The sequence below is a fragment of the Thunnus thynnus genome, chromosome 2 (genome assembly GCF_963924715.1).
Source record: "Thunnus thynnus chromosome 2, fThuThy2.1, whole genome shotgun sequence".
NCBI classification, from domain to species: Eukaryota; Metazoa; Chordata; class Actinopteri; order Scombriformes; family Scombridae; genus Thunnus; species Thunnus thynnus.
The window spans coordinates 4,018,490-4,033,392 of NC_089518.1; the positions used below are offsets into that span (position 1 = coordinate 4,018,490).

Consider the following 14,903-nt stretch of genomic DNA (forward strand, 5'->3'; position numbering starts at 1 on the left):
TTGAACTGAAAAGAGGTTGAAGAATAGCCATTTTATGTTGTTAAGGTGTTTCACTGCAGACAGAGATCTCTACTAAAATGACCTGGAGATACTAGTGTGGGTGCAAGTTATTTTCACATGAAAACAGCATTTTAAAATTAAGACAGCTTAATGCAGACATAGTCATGGTCTCAGTGTATTAGTTCTTAATGTCTTGGGGGAGCCTGACCATCCAGTCAGCAGTAAGGAGGTCAGCATCAGACAGATACTCGCTGGCTTTGTCCACATCCTCCACCTCAGAGAAGAAGTCCAGGTAATTCTGGTGGAGGTACAGGTTGAAGAACTCTCCGGACATGTGTGACCGTTCAACAACCAACTGGACAAAGAGACACAGAAAGATGAGTTCAAGGAAGTTTATGCATGTTTCTTGTTATTTACTGAAGTTAAAACATTTGTACCTCAGGGTCTATGAGTAATGCTTCTCTGTAATGTTGAGAGAGGTGAGATGGTAGACCAGGTCCACCGGCACCTTCAGCTCCTTCAGCACCTTCAGGATTCCCTCCTGTTGATGACAAACAACCAGGGACACTAACTATTTGCCTTTATGTCACTTAGGGGACACAAAAATAAATAAAAATAAAGTGACAAGTAAAAAAGAGCAATACATATTTTTATAGGACAGTAGAAACATTTTATTTTCCCAGACTTTCTATTTCCACTCTGGTTTTAAAACAGAGCTTCTAACAAACGGAGAAATCGTTTACAACACGTAATGATGATTTTAGCTGCATTTTAATTGTGCAAAGTTGATTTTATCCCTGGAGTGACAGCTGACAGTGTGGATGATTTTACATTTTGATTCTATCACTGCAGCTCAGAATAACATGAGACAACTGTGTGAAGATAACTGGAAATACAAACGAAAGATTGTCTTTTATTAGAAATATAATCCACACTATTAATTGGCTCCCATCATTATAAATGCAATATTTGGGTCAGATAGACCTTATCAGTCATTAACTACTTTTACATTCTTTGCTTCGGCAACAGAAACAGTCTGACATTACTTTTAAGTTCCTTTTAAGTTTCTTTTTTTATGTGGTATATTCAGAATTGTTTCTTCATCCAACTAAATAGCAAAAAAAAATACTCACTCTATACTTCAGTCATATATAATATTCCTACATGTATTTTAAGCCTTAGCCTACTATTAATATGTGAAAATTATTTCTAGTGTTTCTACATCTTCTTATTCTGTTGTTTGATTACAGGCTGTCGTTTACATTACACTTCATTGAATATGACTTTTTGCTGTCCCTAAAACAGAAATTTTCTGCAGGTACCTTTTATCACCGTTTCATCTCATATCATGAAGTACTTCATTCATGGTTCTGATGATGTCACTCGTAATTAACAACCCCGCCTCTTTCACATTAACACGCTCGTAGCTGGATAGGAAAACCCTGGGTTGACTGAACTAGTTGATAAACAGCTTTGTAGTACTGGTTATCTGGACAGCCAATGTTAGGTTCAGTGAAGCTGGATAACGAAAAGATATCCCAGGTATGTTGAACTTGTTTTGTAGTACAGACCTCAGGTCAATCAGTATGGAGCACTGACACAAACTGACTTCATGGTATATCCCACACTGGGAATTGTGCTTCTAGTGGTCCTAATAATCAATGCATGAATATGGATCAACTTTCACTTGATTTTGTGGTTAGACAATTTAGGCAGCGCTCAAAGTAGCACTTAAAGGCCCCATTAACAGAAATTAGAGCGTCTTTAGCTTCTGTACTGTGACGTCTTTCCAAGTAAAATGGAATATTTGAGTGGTATACAGTTACAAGAGGAATTTAAATCAAATCCTTTGCATTTGATTGGACTGCTAAAAGTGCATGGGGCTGCAGAGAGAAATGGTGCTACGGAGGACTGTTGGCTCCACACACACCTCCTCCCCTCCTGTTAGATCAGGAGGAGGACAAGGGAGAGATGAATGAATTAGACCTCAACCACATTGTTTTGGAAATGAAAACAAAGTTTTTGCCCACTGATATCCAAACACATCTCTTCCTATCTCTCTCCATATTGCTCTGTTAGCTACTACGACCCACAAACCGTAAAGTGTGGTTTTTATGATCAGTGTGGCTAGCTACTCGCCCAAAGTCACATTTGAATGGATGAACTTTTGTAAACACCACTGAGTGCAAAATGAGTCATTAAACATTTGCAACCATTTTACAGGAAGAGAAAACACAGGGATTTTGATGTAAAAATACTCTGATACTGATTTTTTTTTTTTTTTTTTTTACATATATTTAGCATATAACAAGAGATAAATGAACAATTAACACAGGGACACAGGATTAAAACGGAAAATGTATTTTTCATTTCATGGGGCCTTTAAAAACAAACAAACACAGGGGTCTGTGTTGTTCTGTTGTTACATGTAACAGAAGAAGCCCAGTTACAGGGCTTAAAGACATATTAGATCTCAAAAAACTGTTTTAGAAAGTTATCATGGCAGTTATTTCATCCTTGATGATTGTGAGGTAAACAATAGAATTACGCTGTTCAACCCAAAATGCACTCTACCTGGAATGTGGGTTTGAACGTATTTGATGGATACCGGATGACATTGCATTGTGGCTGAAGTTGAACAACATTCAGCAGAATACCCTCTGATCAGATACCCTCAAATTAAACATTTATTTAAACATTAATCATTAACATTTGCTATGTTCCTATCAAAACACTGTTATTTCCTTTACTTGAGTGTGATCACTGTTGGATAATTATCCCCCTATAAACAAGGAGCTTTTGTGTAGGTAACTTTCCAGCATAGACGCGACTTTTCTTGGTCTTGAGAAGCAGCAGCATTTATTAACTGTTACACTGTAGTCTGTACTGTACATTTACTGCCAGACTGACAACTTACTGCTAACCTTTTCCTCTGCTCTACTCGCGTTCACCGTCACTTTTCTGCTGCTCCCTCTTTTCAATCCGCTACGCACATATATTACGCAATGCCATATTCCTTAACGGAGCAACGCTACCAATAGTTTCCCAGGTAACACAGAGGTTGACTCACATATCGGAACAGTGCTGCACAGAGGCTCCCAAACACTATTGATTTCTGAATTAATAGATATTTGGCGTTATTTTTGGCTTTAAAACATTTTTTTTGGCCTGGCGGGGGTTCTTGTTGTTATACTTATAGGAGAAACACTGATTCACTAAACATTCAGTACGTTCAGTAAACGCTCAGTAAACGTTGAGTACAGTTAGACCTAGCAGTCTCCATTAGGTTGGGCGAGTTCAAAGTTGTGAAAACAACAGAGGTGTTTTGAATGAACCCCTGTTTTCACAGGTAATTTGTTAGTCTGTCCCTCCCGCCGCAGGAAATAATGGATTAATCTTGGAAGGCTGTTGATGTAGCACTTTTCTCCTTATGAAAGTAACACAGAGATTATTCGACCAATGAGAATTTGGTCGGACGAGGGCATAACAACCAACTAATCGACCAGTCGACCAGGAGACTGCAGCCCTACTTTTTTCATTCTTCAAACAACTATTCCTGACACTTTTAATGTAGGCATCACTGTGACTGCCTTCCAGGAGAAACTGTCTGAAAATATGCACCGTTATCCCCGTATTTAAACAATGTCATGTCTCCCCGACTATGACAGCTGACTTTTAACTCCGCCTTCCAGTGTAGCCGTTTCAAACAACTATAAAACACTTAAGCCTCTTTCATACATAGTTAACAGTAAATTATTGGGATAACCTTTCAGGGACTGCTAGTGATTTTCATTATTCACATATGCAGCTACATTCAGGAACATTTCCGTCTTGCACCTTATAACACATGCCATGGTGATGCTGGAATAGATGGGCAAGGGACAGTCCAGCACATGGTGGTAATGCAACACTTATGGATGGGAACTGCCATAAAACTCAACAGAAGAAGAGGGTGAAACTCATGAAGCTTAGATCAAACTTTCAAACCAGGCAGTCCTGATCAAATATGAATCAAGATTCTGTTACTGCATTGCCTATTTCTCGCCTCAAATGCTTCCAGAAACATATTTTATTTCACTGTTTAGCTGTAATATGAGAAAGTTTGTGATGCAGCCACCATGTTTAAAACAGATGAGCCAAAACCAAGCACTGCCCAACTCACAGTACATCACCCATACGTCAAGTCTTGTGATCAGTTCGCTCACTCCACATCAAAGTATCTTTTGTCAGATGGATGTAACCCTTTTCGTGCTTGTTCCTGCAATGTTACTGCTTTCATTCATAACACAGCTGTACCGGCATTTTCCTGAAATCTTACTGGGTCTTGAGGTGGAAAATTGGCAGTACAGATTTCCGTGAATATCGATCCCTGCTCATATTCACACTAGGGATGCCACGGTGAGGAAATTTTCCCATCGACTGATAAACTTGTGACAACACTGGTGTTACCGGTTACAACGGGCATTTTACAAAATAAGATATTTGTCAATGACACTCATCCATAGAGTGCTTACTTTGATCTTTAACATTAGATTTTTAGTTTAGATTTTCCCCTTATTTAGTTAGTTAGTGACAGCGGGCTTCAGGCTGCTGCCAGCGGGGGACGAGCCAGAGAATGACTGCCACTTAAAACCATGACCGGAGAAACTCACCTGCCATCCAGAGAGAGACACACCAAGAGCAGGCTGAACAGGCAGAGAGCAGGAGAGTTGCTGCTGAAAACAAACACCGAGACCCGGAGACGTGTGAGCAGCTGCTCACTAACAGCTGGCGTTACGTTACGTTTGTTTACAGCAGCCGGACGGAGAACAGATGTCTCACTCTTCTACAATTTGCTGCGAATCTGCTGCTGCTGCAGATGCTCCCAGAGGTGACACTGTCAGTTTATAATTGTAGCGTCCGTCATCTGACTAAGTATCGATAACACGGTTGATACTTTACAAATTGGAGGTTTTTTTTTTAATTTGATGAACGTGGGCGTTGATACGCAAAAATGAAATAAACGGTGTTGTTGCTATAGACAAAAGCAAAACTACGGTATGGGCGGTGGGCAAGTAACGTAATCAGTGTATGTCCCAACACCGTGTAACACCAGTAACATTGACCACCGTGGCAAGCCTAATTCACACATGACCCCATGCAGGAAATGTTCCTGAATATTTCAGGGATAGACTGCATGTGTAAAAGAGGCTTTAGATTTCCGATGTGGTCAGACAACACATCATATAAACTTGTTCTGATTGACCATGAAGTGACCCTCAGCATTCATTTAGTGTTGTGTTTGTGTCCGTGTGTGATGAATAAGTCTAGGAGAGTGACAAAACAACTTCAGAGATTCTACGAGGAACAAAACAGATGAAACCATGCGATATGACTCACGTTTGCAGTGCAGGATCTTTCCCAGTGCTCTGAACAGGAACAGAGAAGCATCTTTCCCTCCTATAGCCTGCCCTTCTTCCCGCTCCTTTGCCTGTGTGGACTTATTCTTCGTCTGGTTTGTTCTGTAAACAGCTTTGCCCAATGAAGCCACAGGTCTGTCCTTCATCACCCTACACAGCCCCTTTTCCAATGGTGTGTCTGGAAAGTTATAAGAGAAGTCAGTTGGTGTGACAGGGTCCTAATATGTGATCTGAGGAAAAGCAATGGGGTCTTTAAAGGGGTTTATAACAAATTTCATGGTATGCATGTGTACACTTTGTGTGGTGTGATATGGTGTGATCTGGTGTGGTGTGGCACTGTGCGCTGTGTGGATTTACTTCTGACCTGGGAGGGAGGAAAACTGCAGGCTGTTGATGGCACTGCGAATATCTCCCGAGCTTCCTGAACACAGCATCTCCAGTACTGCCTGGTCTGGCACACATATCCTCCCACAGCTCTGCTTAGAATTATGGAAAAATATACTGTGGAAAAACTCATACCAAAATATGTAATCAACTACAAGGCTTCCTCTCACCTTTCCTGCCTCCAGGGTGGAAATGCGAGTCAGGACCTTCATCATTGTAGTTGGAGCCACTGGATTAAAACTGGAAACACAGAACACAATATTAAAGGCAATGTAGTTGTCCCTGAACGGAATCTTTTAGAGAATCCAGAACGCAAGACAAGGAACTGTTTTATTCTACTTCCTGTTAATCCACATTTGATTACAGTAAATTCTCAAATAAAGGCCAGTATCCAAGACACAAGTCATATCAACACAAACACATTAAGGCCAAAACATTAAGAGGTGATTAAATGATCTGTGCACAGCACAACAGTCACATTGCTGCTCAAAGTTTTTATAAAAATATTTTGTTTTGTGGATTATTTCCATCTCACTTCTACTTTACAGGTTTTTTAATATTTACTGTCAATAAAACACAAAATGTCCTTTCAGGAATGTCGAGGGCTTACATGTTTGAGCCACTGGAAGGCTTTCAATATGAAATGCCAGAGCAGGGAGTGTTACAGTAGTTTAACTGTGTTTGAAAAAACTGCAGAGGAAGTGACTAAGTGAGGGTAATTAGTGAGTGAAAACAACATTTGTTTTAAAGTTCTGTTCAGCAGAGTGGTGAGTATGGCATGACTGTTGTACTGATGGAATCAGTGCTTTGGAAATGTATGTTATACTGAGTTTAACAAGACAACAGGTCAACATAGAGAAAGCGTTCTAAAATTAGAATTAGAAATAAAGGCTTGGCTTGTTCTCTCTGCAATGGACATAAATAACAAGGACACTATTTGAGAATTAACGCTAACTGGAAATTGTCCATGTGTTTGCCACTATTAACTCACCACAGAGACAGTGACAGATCTACATTTAAATACTAAATGTATAAGAACAATCTTCCCTCATTGGTGCACAGCTAGTAATGAAATGTATTTAACAGGGTTCTCTGGGGTCTGATGTGGATTTCCACAAAGGTCTAACATCCCCGCACTGTTAGCAGTGTGCATTGATTGGAACCTGATGCTGCTGATGTCCAGCTCCTCCAGGATGTCTCTAGGAAAAAGAAAGCGTGAGCTACTGTCTCCACTCAGACTGTCTGACACTATGAACACCAGGGGACATCGACTGGTCTTCACAAAACGCCTGGAAGACACACAGCAGGACACAATCTCTCACAATAGCATGGAAATACACAGATTAACTGATTAATGAATGCGTATGGTACTGAATACAATCAATGGACCACACTGTCCGGTAGAAAGGCTTTCATAAGCCCCACAAAGTCCTGATGCTGAGGAAGAAAATAGCTTAACACAAACAAGAAAATATTTATGACCTCATATCATTCTCTACAAAAATAGAGACACTGAAACCTGGAGTTAAAACAGGAGTGCAGGCACTGGTCGCAGTGCTTCTGTCATTACTTTTACATGGTGGCTTCAAAGCTGTCTGTTATCATAGCGACCTCTCCTTGTATCCTGTGTGAAAGCATGAAAGAAATGTAGGGTGAAACCTGGTCTGCTCTCACCTCAGGACATCATGCAGGCTGCCCGGCTGCCGGTAGAACTGGTTTGGGAAATCCTGAGGAGGAACAAAGAAGGTTCAGATCAATGTATCACTTTGACATTAATCTGAGAAGTAAAATGAACACACAACAACATTGGGTAATAGTCTACTTGTCAGGAATGTGAACCCGGAAATGTTTAGTACCTCAAAGTTTTATGTTAGAAATGCACAGTACGGGTACTTTCATATGTTGGGCAATTTGCATATTTAGCATAATTAACATAATCACCTATATGGACAATATTTCAGCAACTTCTTGGTTGATTTGGACAGTATTGGAGTGGTTTTGGGGGTTATTGAGGATGCTGAATCCTTTTCTGACATTTTCAAAATTCAAAATGGCCATTTAAACTAGAAGTGGCCATATTTCTACTCCTGGTGGGCCGATTTTGATGAAGTTTTAGTCAATTTAGAAGTTTTAGAGGACAATGAATTGATTAGATTGGGCAGATAATTTATATATTTGAAAAAACTTGTATAAATTGTTGTAAATTGTAGGATATTTATGAACACAATTATCCAAGCGATGCAGAACATGTACATTTTAATACACAGACCATTACACTCTGAGGTGACTCACAATTGGGTATTGTAGGTAAATGTTTAACAGGTAGAACATATTAGTCCTGGAACATCTTTTAAAACGCAAGTATACCCCAAATAATCTGAGCAGAAAATTGTGCATTAGTGACACAATGAGTTACAACTGGAAAACTTTCATCAAGCAAGAGTGCCTTGCACTTCTACTCTGCACTGTTATCAACCATATCCTCATCATCAAACTCATCCTCAGCTCTGTCTTCATTTTCTTCTTCAGACTCTACATTCTTATCGTCTTGCACTTCTTGCAAATTTTGTGATATTTCCTATCACTGTTACGCTGATGATATTCAGCTCTATGTATCTTTTAAGCCTCATAACCCCTATAAAGGTCTTAAAATGTGTACGGGGTACACTTAGAAAGCCCCGGGAGGAGGATCTAAGAGCTTGACTAATGGTGTAGGAGTGCAGAAGGTCCGTAATGTACTGTGGAGCCTGGCCATGTATTTTAAAATGAATTCTAAAATTTACTGGAAGCCAGTGCAATGAGATTAAAATAGGCGTTATATGTGACCATCTGCTGGATTGTGTTAAAAGCCTTGCAGCAGTGTTTTGGACAGTTTGTAAGCAGTGTATGGAAGATTTATCAAGGCAGTTAAAAAGGGAGTTACAGTAGTCCAAACGTGATGAAATAAAAGCATGCATTAACATCTCAGTTTCATTTCTTGATACCACAGACCGGAGTTTGGCTATGTTTCTCAGGTGAAAGAAACATGATTGAGTTAGCATCTTAACATGTGCTTCAAAGCTCATGGATTGGTCGAAAATTAGGGCTGTAGTCTGCTGGTCGACTGGTTGATTACTTGGTCGTTATGCTCTTGTCCGACTAAATTCTCATTGGTTGAATAATCTCTGCGTTATTTTCATAATGAGAAAAGTGCTACATCAATAGCTTTCCAGGAGTAATCCATTATTTCCTGCGGCAGAAGGGACAGACTAACAAATTACCTGTGAAAACGGGGTGTATTTAAAACACCCCCGTTGTTTTCACAACTTTGAACTCGCCCAACCTAATGGAGACTGCTAGGTCCACCTGTATTTAACGTTTACTGAACGTACTGAGCGTTTACTGAATCTGTGTTTCTCCATAATGACACAACGAGAACCCCCACCAGGCCAAAAAAAATAGGATTTTTTAATATGTGATGTCGGAATAAATATCCATTCATTCGGAAATCGATAGCATTTGGGAGTCTCTGTTCTGGTACATGAGTCAACCTCTGTCGTTGCCTGGAAAACTATTGGTAGCGTGGCTCCATTAAGGAGTATGTTTACGTAGCGAGTGGGAAAGAGCGAGGAGCAGAGAAGTGATGGTGGATGTGAGCGGGGCAGAGGAAACGGTTAGTAGTAAGTTGTCAGTCTGGCAGTGAATGTACAGCACAGACTACAGTGTGTCAGTTAATAAATGCTAAAAAGTCACGTCTGTTGTTTCCCCAAATGCTGGAAAAGTAAAGGGGGTTAGCTCCAAACCTGAAGTCACAAAACAGATAAATGTGTGGCTGCCCCCCCCCCCGCGCGACTAATCGATTAGTTGAAGATTATTTACGATTTTAGTTGACCAAGATTTTCTTTGGCTGACTACAGCCCTATCGAAAATTATGCCAAGATTGTGCAGGCAAGACCAGGAAGATGAAGATAAGGCACCAAGGTTCTGCCTGATTGATGACTGAAGATTATCAGGGCCAATGATCAGGACTTCAGTTTTGTCTGTATTCAACTGCAGAAAATTATTTGCCATCCAATTGCAAATTGTGTTTAAACAGTTGATAAGTACAGAGAGTTTGTGAAGCATGTGAGGTTTAAATGAAAAGTGCAGCTGGATGTCATTGGCGTACAATTGGTAGGAGATGTGTTTGAAACTGCTGATGATTTGTCCCAGTGGCAGCATGTATATGGAGAATAGAATGGGTCCCAAGACTGATCCCTGGGGGGCACTGCATGACAAAGCTGCAGTGTCCGATAGAAATTCACCTACAGAGACTGACAAAGATCTATCTGTGAGATATGAGGAGAACCACTCCTATGCAGTCCCAGAAATGCCCACCAGGTCATTTAGCCTGTGGATTAGAATGTGATGGTCTACAGTATCGAATGCTGTGCTAAGGTCCAATAGTACTAGAACAGAGCAGTCTCTGGCATCTGCAGCCAGGTTTGATTTCTTTAATAGAGGCTGAACAATAGCCTGCTTAAAGTAGCTGGGGACACACCCTGATAGAAGAGAGCGGTTTATAATATTGGCTATGCAGGGGCCGATACAGTTAAAAACCTTTAAAAACATAGTGGTTGGTAGGGCATCTAGTGAGCTCAAGGAGGGTTTCATTTGTCCTAACAGGGCTGCTATATCCTCCATGGACACTGGACAAAAGGAGTCCAAGATGGCTGGATTTGAGGAGCCACTAGTAAGTGGACTGGACATGGGTGAGATGTTTGCCCTAATATTGGCTACCTTGTCTTTAAAATATTTGAGAAAGTTATTGCAGTCACTGTTTGATGAGATTGGAAGTGTGGGAATGTTGAGAGAGACGATATGATTTACAGTATCAAACAGGACTTGTTGACAGAGATGAGATTAATGAATCAAGAAGATCAGCTTAATACTGACAAGACAGAGGTTCTCATTATTGCTTCTGACAGTATGGCTCCCAAGGTAGCTAAGAGTATTGGGTCCCTTTCATCAGCTGTTCAGTCTAACTTAAGAAATCTTGGGGTCATATTAAACCAGGCCATGCATTTCGATCAGCATATTAAATCATTGACCCATACATCTTTTCTCCATCTCCATAATGTCGCAAAACTCAAGTCCATCATATCAAAGCCGGAACTCAAAATGAACATTCACACTTTCATATCATCCCATCTGGACTATTGTAATTCTATCTACACTTGTCTGAGCAAAGCATCTCTGAACCGTCTACAAATAGTCCAAAATGCCGCTGCAAGGCTGTTAACCAGGTTCAGCAGGATGACTCACATTACATCTATTTTAAGTTCTTTGCACTGGCTTCCATCCGTTTTAGGATTCATTTTAAGGTTCTTGTTATCACATATAGAGCCCTGCATGGACAGGCACCTGAGTACATCACTGATCTTATCCACCCCTATATTGCCAGTAGGTCACTTAGGTCTTCCAACCAGGACCTACTGGCTGTCCCTCACTCTCGGCTGAAAACTAAAGGTGATTGCACCTTTGCGATGTGGCTCCAACACAATGGAACTCTCTTCCTTTATGTATGTGGTCTGCATTCTCCATAGATGCTTTTAAAAAACAATTGAAGACCCATTTTTTTAAATTGGCTTTTGTGCCATCTTGAGTTGTGTGTGATGTGTAATGATTGTTCGTTCATTTGCTTCTTCTTGTTGTACCCTGCTGTCTGTGTTTTGTTTTTATATTAACTTTAACATGTGGCATACAGTGGTATGAAAAAGTTTAGGCACCCCTGACAATTTCCATTATTTTCATTTATAAATCATTGGATGTTTGGATCAGCTATTTCATTTTAACCAATCAAATAACTGATGGACACAGCATTATTTCAGTAGTGAAATGAGGTATATTGGATTAACAGAAAATGTGCAATATGCATCAAAACAAAATTAGACAGGTGCATACATTTGGGCACTCCAACAGAAAAATCACATCAATATTTAGTCGAGCCTCCTTGCAAAAATAACAGCCTCTAGATATTTCCAATAGCTTCTAATGAGTGTCTGGATTCTGGATAAAGGTATTTTGGACCATTCCTCCTTACAAAACATCTCCAGTTCACTTAGGTTTGATGGTTGCCGAGCATTGACAGTGCGCTTCAAATCATCCCACAGATTTTCAGATTGAGCAGTGTTTTGGGTCGTTGTCTTGTTGAAATATCCAGCCCCGGCGTAACTTCAACTTTGTGATTGACTCTTGAACATTATTCTCAAGAATCTGCTGATATTGAGTGGAATCCATGCAACCCTCACCTTTAACAAGATTCCCAGCCCCACAGCATGATGGAACCTCCACCAAATTTTACTGTGGGTAGCAAGTGTTTTTCTTGGAATGCTGTGTTCTTTCACTGCCATGCATAATGCCCCTTGTTATGACCAAATAACTCAATCTTTGTTTCATCAGTCCACAGGACCTTATTCCAAAATGAAGCTGGCTTGTCCAAATGTGCTTTTGCATACCTCAAGCGACTCTGTTTGTGGCTTGTGTGCAGAAAAGGCTTCTTCCGCATCACTCTCCCATACAGCTTCTCCCTGTGAAAAGTGCTCTGAATTGTTGAACGATGCACAGTGACACCATCTGCAGCAAGATGTTGTAGGTCTTTGGAGGTGGTCTGTAGGTTGTCTTTGACCATTCTCACCATCCTTCGCCTTTGCCTCTCCAATACATTTTTCTTGGCCTGCCACTTCTGGCCTTAACAAGAGCCATGCCTGTGGTCTTCCATTTCCTCACTATGTTCCTCACTGTGGAAACTGACAGCTCAAATCGCTGAGATAGCTTTTTGTAGCCTTCCCCTAAACCATAATGTTGAACAATCTTTGTTTTCAGGTCATTTGAGAGCTGTTTTGAGGCCCCCATGTTGCCACTCTTCAGAGGAGAGTCAAAGAGAAGAACAACTTGCAATTGGCCAACTTAAATACCTCTTCTCATGATTTGATGCACCTGGCTATGAAGTTCAAGGTTTAATGATCTCACCAAACCAATTTTGTGTTCCAATTCATCAGTTATAAGTAGTTAGAGGTGTTCAAATCAACACAATGACAAGGGTGCCCAAATTTTTGCACAGCCTATTTTTCACTTCTGATTTAATTTCATACAACTTAATATTGCTACACTAAAAATCTTTGTCTGGAAAATACCCCAGTACTCAGCTTTTATTAGAAAATGAATGGCATGCCAATGTGATCCTTTTCTGTGAAGACAGAGTAAATTATTATGCAGCCTCAGAGGGGTGCCTAAACTTTTTCATACCACTGTATGTTTTTATGGTCTTAATTTTAACTTTAATTCCTGTGAAGCACTTTGTGAGTTTTACTTATTATTATTATTATTAATATTATTATTATCACTACTACTATTCTCATAGCCTTGAGCACAGACACCTTCCCTTTCCTGGTGCAATAGGTGGTGGTGTCACACCCAGAGAGAGCGTGCACAGCCAGAATGGAGTGACACTGCTTACCCAGATTCTCTATTGTCACATTTTTGAGAACAGTGCCATCCAATCTCTCTATCTGCAGGTGACATGTGATACCCACCTTCCAGCACTAACAGACCATGAGCATTGACACATATGTGCTGTTGCTGACAATGTGGACAGTTGTAGCTCCATGCCTGGCTGCATCCAACATGTATGAAATGAGGGAGACGTCAGCCTCATCATGAGTAACAATACTGTCTGCTCTGCTGACCATCTTGATGTGATCTCCTATGCTGTGTGTGCAGGCGAGCTCAACCAGCCTCTGCTTGTTTGTCTTGTTCATCATTACTTTGTCGCAGCTAGGTAGAGGGGTTGTCAGTGAGAGGTGGTACTCTGTTGAGCTCTCCCCTGCTCTTCTCTGCTTCTCATGGTCTTTGGCAGAGATTTGCTCATACCAGTCAAAGATGACAAATGTTTGGATGATGTAGCGATTAAGCCGGCACCCTATGCTGGCTGCAAGGTCAGCCACGGTGCTTGACAATGGCCACATCATATGGTAGATGGGCTGCGAGGCATCAATGAGTACAATGTCTGGTGGGTGGGGATTGGGTGCAAGGATTCCAAGACGCTGGACGATCACAGAATTGTTACCTTTTCTGAAGCAGCCATATTCATCTTTGATGGATACAGGGACCGGGCCGAGCTTGTAGTCAAAGAGGGCAGTGAGGTCCATTCTTCTCCCCACCATCAGCAGCTGAGCAAATAACGCCTCAAGATCGCATATGATTTTCACTCCTTCACTCCCTTCATACCTCCTACACCCTTCCCAACTTTTGATAGAGATAATATGAGGTAACTTTTTTGGTAGTTGTGGTAACATTAACTGTTTATGTATTAATTACTGTAGATTTGTTTGTCTTTTGATTTTACTCAAAAGAACTCCTACCATGATATTTTAATATTTTAAACCACTACAAGTGATAGTTTAGAAGTATAGATATATAATATATAAAAAGAAGAAATGGAATAAATTCTGTGTTTTGTCTGTCTTTCCATGCGGCCATTATTCAGCTTGCAGCAGTAACCACAGCGTAAATGACATAATTCCATGACATAATGTTGCACAGCAAAAAATCGTGAGCAGAACTGAAGGAATTTGAAGAAGTATTACGTCTCAACATCCATACCAATGACATTGAGCTCTCTTGATTATGAAATGTAGGTCCAATGTATTAAGCATATAAATAACCTCAAAATCGACTCAAAATTCATCAAAATCAGCCCACCGGGAGTAGAAATATGGCTACTTCTGGTTTAACTGAAAATGATTCAGCATTTTCAATAACCCCCAAAACACCCCAGTATTGTCCAAATTGGCCAAGCAGTTGCTGAAATATTGCCCAAATAGGTGATTATGCTAATTAATGCTAATTATGCTATTTGCCCAACATATGCAAGTTAGCATCCGACAGTTTCTAAATGCTAGGGACCCATACTGTATATTTCTAACATAAAACTATGGGGTACTCAACATTTCCGGGTTCACAATAGGGCTCTATGGGTTGGCAAATAGACTATAAGATAATAAGTGCACTGTGACAGAAGTCTGTCCTGACCAGTATCTGAGCCGAAGAAGCATAGCAATGAGTTTGGTCGTTTTTTGGTCGAGTTTTGGTTAGCGGATT

The 14,903-nt window shown here is 40.5% G+C and overlaps 1 protein-coding gene across 9 annotated transcripts in view; it reads right to left on the bottom strand.

The window, feature by feature from the left end:
* Nucleotides 1-14,903, bottom strand: part of rad17 (RAD17 checkpoint clamp loader component) — a 39,067-nt gene that overhangs the window by 19,526 nt on the left and 4,638 nt on the right. For 8 of the 9 annotated variants that reach the window (XR_010930232.1, XM_067600079.1, XM_067600078.1 and 5 more), the window contains exons 7-13: nucleotides 7,458-7,510; nucleotides 6,947-7,072; nucleotides 5,954-6,023; nucleotides 5,764-5,878; nucleotides 5,380-5,577; nucleotides 438-541; nucleotides 209-355 (exon numbers count right to left, since the gene is read on the bottom strand). Coding sequence is in view for 8 of the 9 variants with exons in the window: in XM_067600079.1 (XP_067456180.1) it covers nucleotides 209-355; nucleotides 438-541; nucleotides 5,380-5,577; nucleotides 5,764-5,878; nucleotides 5,954-6,023; nucleotides 6,947-7,072; nucleotides 7,458-7,510 (813 nt within the window). In the remaining variant the exon portion in view is untranslated. The remainder of the gene's footprint in view (nucleotides 1-208; nucleotides 356-437; nucleotides 542-5,379; nucleotides 5,578-5,763; nucleotides 5,879-5,953; nucleotides 6,024-6,946; nucleotides 7,073-7,457; nucleotides 7,511-14,903) is intronic. The other variant, XM_067600081.1, reaches the window with a different exon arrangement.